This window comes from Pseudochaenichthys georgianus, chromosome 9 (genome assembly GCF_902827115.2).
Source record: "Pseudochaenichthys georgianus chromosome 9, fPseGeo1.2, whole genome shotgun sequence".
NCBI classification, from domain to species: domain Eukaryota; kingdom Metazoa; phylum Chordata; class Actinopteri; order Perciformes; family Channichthyidae; genus Pseudochaenichthys; species Pseudochaenichthys georgianus.
Window position 1 is genome coordinate 33,009,067 of NC_047511.1, and position 7,097 is coordinate 33,016,163.

Sequence of the window (7,097 nt, forward strand, 5' to 3'; positions counted from 1 at the left end):
CTGCTTTGAAAAAGGTCCCATTGAGATTATACTAATTTAATGGTTTTAGGAAAACAGTAACCCTTCTACTACTATTTAGAGGAAGGTTTATCTCTATAAGTGTGTCCTTCCTTCTGTGTCTTTGTCACAAAATAAGCACAGTTGTAGGAGCATAATTGGACATGGTTTACCACACAGTAAACCACCAACCAGAAGCCCCCCCCCCCCCCCCCCCACACTTCTGCCTTTGGACAGTTTATCGTTCTTCCTGTAGGTCAAATATAAGCAGACAGTCAAAATGTCGGTTTCTCTGGTGGTTTTATACAGAAGTGCTACGGACAACCATGATTAAGTGTTGTTCTTTTGGGTCGCTGCACAGGTCAGTGACCACACTCTCTTAAAAGACTAAGCTGTCCTTTATAAAACATGTGGGATAAATAACACTCACTTTTTTCTCTGGCCACTGTCCTGCTCAGGATTTTTACTTTTGCATTATATGCATGTAGAGCAAATTGTAATTCCACACCTGTGTACAAAGTCACCACAGTCTTTGCTCACCAAGAATATGAGCTATGAGAGTGTGGTCAACATCTACAATGGCTGCTTTAAATAGAAAGAGGACTTTTAAGCCAAGTGGGCCATTGCTGTATTTAAGGAGCTGAAGCCTATTTGATGCTATACTTTCCCTCAACCAGTCTCTAATTAATGGGCTGCCTCGCTCCTCAGCTGCGAGGGAACATCCCACATATCCCTTTTCTGGAAGGCTGAGACTCCTCTGCTCTCGTAATGACAAGGCACACGTGAAGACAGTTAATGGAGAATAAAACCCAAACCTTTAAAATAACCTGAAGTCCAAAACAACATCAGTGCTCTTGGCCATACGTCATAGATACGTGCAAACAAAGAACCACAATCAGTCACTCTTTATCTTCTTGAACAATGCCCTTTTTGGACATCTCTAAGTCGTTACCAAAAAGCATTTGACTTCACATTTACAGTCACTCCATGCACCTAATATGAATGTCTTTCATCTCGTATGGTTTTGATTCCAACATCTGTGTTTTATCCTTTACACAGGAGGATTTAAATTGTTTTTATAAGCTTTACAACATTATGCCCAGTCTTGGAAAGTGGACTGCCTAAGAAATACTAATTTGGGACTAAGTATTGTGTTCATTATTTTAAACTCCACAGCGGAGCCCCTTTGAATTTACTGGCTTATGATACAGTCTGAACTAGCTTCGCATTTTCTATGTGGAGCATAATGTACCCACCCACCTTGCACTGTAGACAAAATAATAATGTTTGTAGTTGTCCTGTCCATTGTTGATGTAATGTGTCTCTGCACACAGCTCACCACTGGCCACAGGGTGGCACTATCAACCATCGGTTATGTTGGCTGCTCAATATCCATCATCTGTCTCGCCATCACTCTGGTCACTTTTGCAGTTCTGTCGTGAGTATCATCATTTTATCTACCTCAATTGTAAATCTCTTTCCAAAGATGAACCTGTTGTATTTTGTATGTTCAGTTTTGTTCTTGATTTGTCTTTATTTTTATTCTAGTATAACTAATATGTGTTTTTATTCTCTATATTTAAAAGTTAGCTTGTTCTTTATTTTTGCATGCTTTTCTTTACCTGCTATGCCACTTTTTTCTGTAACACTATACATTTCCCCACTGTGGGAGTAATAAAATATTTCTGATGCTAATTTCTGCAAGCATTACAGCAGTTTGTGATGTTGTGTTGCCTCTGTAGGTCAGTGAGTACCATCCGTAACCAACGCTACCACATCCACGCGAACCTGTCCTTCGCCATTCTGGTGGCTGAGATCTTACTGCTCATCAGCGCCCGCTTTGAACCGGGCACGGTACGTCCACAGTTCAGATTATGAAGATGATGATTATGAAGATGAAGATTATTATTTTATAGGGATGATGGGATGAGTACCTTGTTATTTATTGTTACAATATTCAAATTATTAAATTGAATAATGAGAGTTTGTTATCACTTAATTGATTTATCAAGTGAACTACAGTCTACAACCAAACATTTAGTTGTTTTAAACAACCACTTACATTTTAGACTTCTGAAAGATAAAACTAATATCATCTACTTGTGCAACAGAAAGTAAGATAAAGAGATCAAGCAGAACAATGCCTATAAATATGAATGAATGCATGAATACACATTTTAAAGGAGAATGTATAGATAGTAAATACCCTGTTTGTTTGTGTTTGTCCCAGCTGCCCTGTAAAGTCATGGCTGTCCTGCTTCACTTCTTCTTTCTGAGCGCCTTCGCCTGGATGTTGGTGGAGGGCCTCCACCTCTACAGCATGGTGGTCAAGGTGTTCGGCTCTGAGGGCAGCAAACACTTTTACTACTATGGCATCGGCTGGGGTAGGTCTGCTCAGCACTCTTTAATAACTACACTTAGATGGAAAACCCACATGAAACAAATGCACCTCTCAGTCTATTAGATATTATATCTGATTTTTGCAATGTAGCCTCATTCTGAAGTGAATTTAATGTCATTTCTGGGCTGGCAGAAGTCACTCTGTGAATAAAAACATGGTCCTCTTCTGGCTATGACTTGGTATCCCACACATACCTTCCCTTGAGAAGTATCGGATATTGCTCCATAAAAAGACATTACCTTGTCCTTTTAAGATCTGCTTACAAATTAGCTTTCTTCCACTACACATCAACTCATGAATGGAACTGTATATTAATGTTCCTTTACACATGAGGGTCAGTTCAGGACTGTGACCAGTTCACAGTGGAATATGATATTGGCCTCATTTAAGAAATAATGTGAACAGCAGAACAAGGAAAAACTGGATCTGCGCAGTAAATCCGAATTGAGCACTTAAGCTTACAGTGTGAACGTGTCTCCTTTCTTGTCGGTATTTTCCCATTTATGTGTTTAGGAAAATTACATATCATCTATTCTAGAGTATATGATGTCCTTCCTGTACTTCATGCCAGACCCTTACTGAACTTTAGATATGATTTGACCCTTTTTAGGTGACCTTTCTGGTCAAATATAGTTTGTGTGAGTAACTATGAGCCTGATGAATAAATCTGCTTTGAGTTACATTCCAGCATAACAATTGCCTCTTCTGATCTGAGGGAACCGAAGTTTGATGGACAGATAAAATAAATCCGGGACATACGTATTCTGTCTTTGGATGCTCGGGAATGCGAAGTCTCTCCTTCACATGCTGAACCCATTAGTAGAAAAACGATCCCTTTTTTATTACTTCCTTTCTTCAAGCCAGAGTGATTTTTCATTTTGTGTGGCCAACTGCAAATGATATGCTGGAGACTTGTCTGACAGTGAGAAGTATATCTGTTATACATGAAAAGTAAACACTTGTTTTATAATTAATTGCTGTTGCTATCAGCCGTGATAAAGGCTGTTGACTGCTATATCTTTCATTTCCTCTACAAAATAACAGCTTCCCTGTAGAGCATGCTGGAAACCTTTGAGCTAACACATAAAAAAAAGAAAAGAATACTTGTCAGGGAAATTAGCAATGCAGATCCCACTGTTCTGATTGCCGGAAAAAAAAAAGTATTCAGATTATGCTTATGGCAGTGTTATATGTCATAGATTAAGAAATCACAATATATTGCCCTGCTTATAGTATCATAATGTATTGCAAAATAGTCAATCTTAACCTCTGTTTTATGATAAGTATCATATCCACAGATTAATGAAGCTTCCATGATAAATTAAGCCGATTACATACACAGTGCAATGAGAGAAATAGGGGTTCGATAAGGCCCCATATCGCATTGCCCTAAAGTTTGTTAATACTGTCAGGTACTTTGTGAGATCTTTAGTGAATGTGTAACACGTATGTTTGTTTCTTTGTTTATCATCAGGCTCTCCACTGGTGATATGTGTTGTGTCCATGACATCAGCTCTGAACAGTTATGGCGAGGTTGACAAGTAAGTGCAATTAGAAAGATTGTCTGAGTTATATGAAAATCATTTATTCCCTCAAACCTCAGTGACATTGCATTACAATGACATCACCTGTGGTAAAAATGGAATGCCTCATCTGTCTTCAATGTTATTCAAAAGCTTTTAAGTCAACTGTAACTACACATGTCATTCCATATTTACATTACAGTATTATAGCATTACTCGTTGGAAGGGAACACGTGTGATATTTTTTATTTCTCACCCCTGTCTTTGCTTTCTCAGCTGTTGGCTGTCATTGACGAATGGAGCCATCTGGGCATTTGTGGCACCGGCTCTGTTTGTCATTGTGGTGAGGAATTTACAACAATTAGCATTTGTCATTTTTTTACAGTTCCCAATTTCCTGCATAATGTGCTCTACAAACTATATGTCGTTGTCATTCATGGACCTGCAGTCTTTTTGATGAGAAAAATACATTATCTTACCTCCTGTGCCACTGTGTTAGAAATATTGTATTGTAAATAATTGATTACTTCCAGGTGAACATTGGCATACTGATATCTGTGACCAGGATCATTTCTCGGATCAGTGGAGAGAGTTACAAGGTTCATGGAGATGCCAATGCAGTCAAGTGAGTCTATTTGTTTTCATGATCAGATCAGTGCTTTTAAATAGTTTTCTCTTATTAAAAACTAATAATGGTTGTTTCTTGCTTTGTTTCAAGGCTGACAGTAAAGGCAGTGGCTGTTCTCCTGCCTATACTCGGCATTTCCTGGATCTTTGGCGTTCTCGCTGTCAACACTCACTCATTGCCCTTCCTGTATATTTTTGCTGTATTCAACTCGTTACAGGTACATTTTTCACTAGGGGATTTTTCTATACAAAATCTGTGCAGACATTTGTGAAAATTATGCTGAGGTTGACTTTTTCTCCTTCTCTTTAGGGGTTCTTTGTGTTCTTGTTTCACTGTCTTCTCAACTCTGAGGTATGGTGCTGAATATAATAAATGTTTGTGTTAATTTGTTGATGCTTACAAGCTTGTTGAGGTTTTATAAACTAGAAGAAAGAAGGGAAAATGTTCTCTGTTGCAACCCCAATTTTTTTATTTACAGTTATATGATGTCTTCTGGCTGACATTTGTCTCCATTAACTTGTATGGCTTCGCTTCTTCCTGTAGGTCAGAGCTGCTTTCAAACACAAAACCAAGGTGTGGTCTCTCACCAGCAGCTCCATCCGAAACATTAATGTGAAGCCATTCAACTCTGACATTGTGAGTGCTGGTGTTAAAGATTTGCTCCAATAAAAAAGAGCTGTTTAACTGCTTTGAGTCTAAATATCTTTCTTCCCATCCTCTAGATGAATGGAAACAAGGAGGGCGTGACACCCACCAAGATGAACACATGGGACAAAAGCACCAACTCGGCCAATCGCATTGACCTCTCCGCTGTGTAGAGGAAGAGTGATCTGAAGTTCACTAGTGTAACACGACAAACGCTGGCCAGAGTGTTCTCTCACTATGTTATGTAAAGAATTGGACACTCATCCATAGTGATACCAATGTAGATGTTGTGTATAGCTTCACCTTTAAAGACAAACAGACTTTAAGGACTGTGCCTTATTATTGTCTCATAAAAACTGAGCTGAGGAGGTCAGTTAAAGTCAAAACATCCAGGAGGGAAGTTCAGGGTCTGGGAAGGGCGTTCTGCATCCTGATTTGTTGCATGGTCCACTGGTATATTGCTGTTGGTTTTCTAATTGGCCACAGAAAATGTACGATATAAAGCCATTTGTAAATAAGAGACTGGAAGCAATCAGCTTTTTTCCCAAAAGGTCCAAATATATTACTTTAAATCAAAAATTATATGTTTTGACATTTATTTTGTCTCACACAATCAAATAGTGCAAATACACCAGCCTGAATTTACTTCAAAAGTTATGAGTATTTGCAGGGTATTGTTGGGTACAAATAAATAAACTTCGATATAATTAAAAAGAAGGAAAGCAGTCAAATGTTCTCAAATATACTGTTATATTCATGCACTATAAACAACAACATAGTGGTTTGACCAGCTGTAGTATGGGATTTTCACAGATTCACCTGATTCATTCAGCTTTAATCCAATATTGGGGACGGCGCAAAACAACTGCATGATAATAATGGATGCAGCAGCAGATAATTAGACCACATGTAATTCTGATATAATGTATTTTATTTATTGTGTGAATCGGATTTCTGCATCAAGTGTCACAGCTCAACAATAGGTATGTTCTCATGTTAAATTCTGTCTATTCGTGTTTTTTCCTCTCTTGAAATGAACTGGATTTGCAGTACCTCACAACTTAGTAAGCTGCAGTATGTTATGCTTCTTGAGGAAAAGTGAATACTGGTTGTGTTTTTGACACAATTCTGTGAAGGTGTCTTTAGTTACTTCTGTTGCTAATTTCTTTTTAATTTTCAAATTTTTTGTATAATGAAATATGTTTTACAACAGAGGGACTTTATAAGGTTGTTTGTTTTTTTTCTTCTTAAAATACTGTGAGAATGGAGGGAGATAACATCATTTGAAATGTTATTGATCTTACACTGTACCAAAATTAACTTTCCTTAAAGCAAGATTTACTGTAAGTGACTCTGCGCTCACTTTTCCTGTCAAATGTAAACATTTCAATATTTCTAAGCTTGTAAAGCCTTTAATGATGGTTGTCTTAAGGTACTATTATTTGTGCTTCCAATTATCTTTATTATAAAACGTTTATGACAAGAAAACAGTGTCATCTTTTTTTCCATGATTTTCACTATCATACTCACATTTGTATTGGTTGTAAGCCGTTACATTTAATATAATTTGTTCATTTGTAAATGTGAATTACATTATTATTTATCAATATTTGGTAAGGGTGGCTTTGAAAACAATACCAAAACCTAAAAGAACTTGTCAGTGTGATATGAAATTGAATGAAGACATCCTGTATTATACAAACAACTACATCTATATGCAAGAAACAAATGTCACTGCCAAGGAATTCTTTAGAATGGTTAAGGATGGTTTGCCATTTTTTTCCATTTTTGTTCAATTTTAATAACACTAAGGTGTTCATATGTGCATTTGTTTTACCTTTCATCATACGGTTTCGTTTAAACTAAGGTTTGAGGCAGTCCAGCTTACACAAACAAAGTCGTT

General features: G+C 37.4%; 1 protein-coding gene across 5 annotated transcripts in view; it reads left to right on the forward strand.

Annotated features, from left to right (window-relative positions):
• adgrd1 (adhesion G protein-coupled receptor D1) overlaps nucleotides 1-6,682 on the forward strand; it is a 47,480-nt gene extending 40,798 nt beyond the window's left edge. For all 5 annotated transcript variants that reach the window (XM_071204393.1, XM_034091758.1, XM_034091759.2 and 2 more), the window contains 10 exons: nucleotides 1,332-1,435; nucleotides 1,740-1,851; nucleotides 2,228-2,381; nucleotides 3,873-3,939; nucleotides 4,198-4,264; nucleotides 4,455-4,546; nucleotides 4,640-4,766; nucleotides 4,859-4,900; nucleotides 5,093-5,185; nucleotides 5,272-6,682. In XM_071204393.1, coding sequence (XP_071060494.1) covers nucleotides 1,332-1,435; nucleotides 1,740-1,851; nucleotides 2,228-2,381; nucleotides 3,873-3,939; nucleotides 4,198-4,264; nucleotides 4,455-4,546; nucleotides 4,640-4,766; nucleotides 4,859-4,900; nucleotides 5,093-5,185; nucleotides 5,272-5,367 — 954 coding nt within the window. In that variant the 3' untranslated portion in view covers nucleotides 5,368-6,682. The remainder of the gene's footprint in view (nucleotides 1-1,331; nucleotides 1,436-1,739; nucleotides 1,852-2,227; nucleotides 2,382-3,872; nucleotides 3,940-4,197; nucleotides 4,265-4,454; nucleotides 4,547-4,639; nucleotides 4,767-4,858; nucleotides 4,901-5,092; nucleotides 5,186-5,271) is intronic.
• Nucleotides 6,683-7,097: the final 415 nt, after the last annotated feature.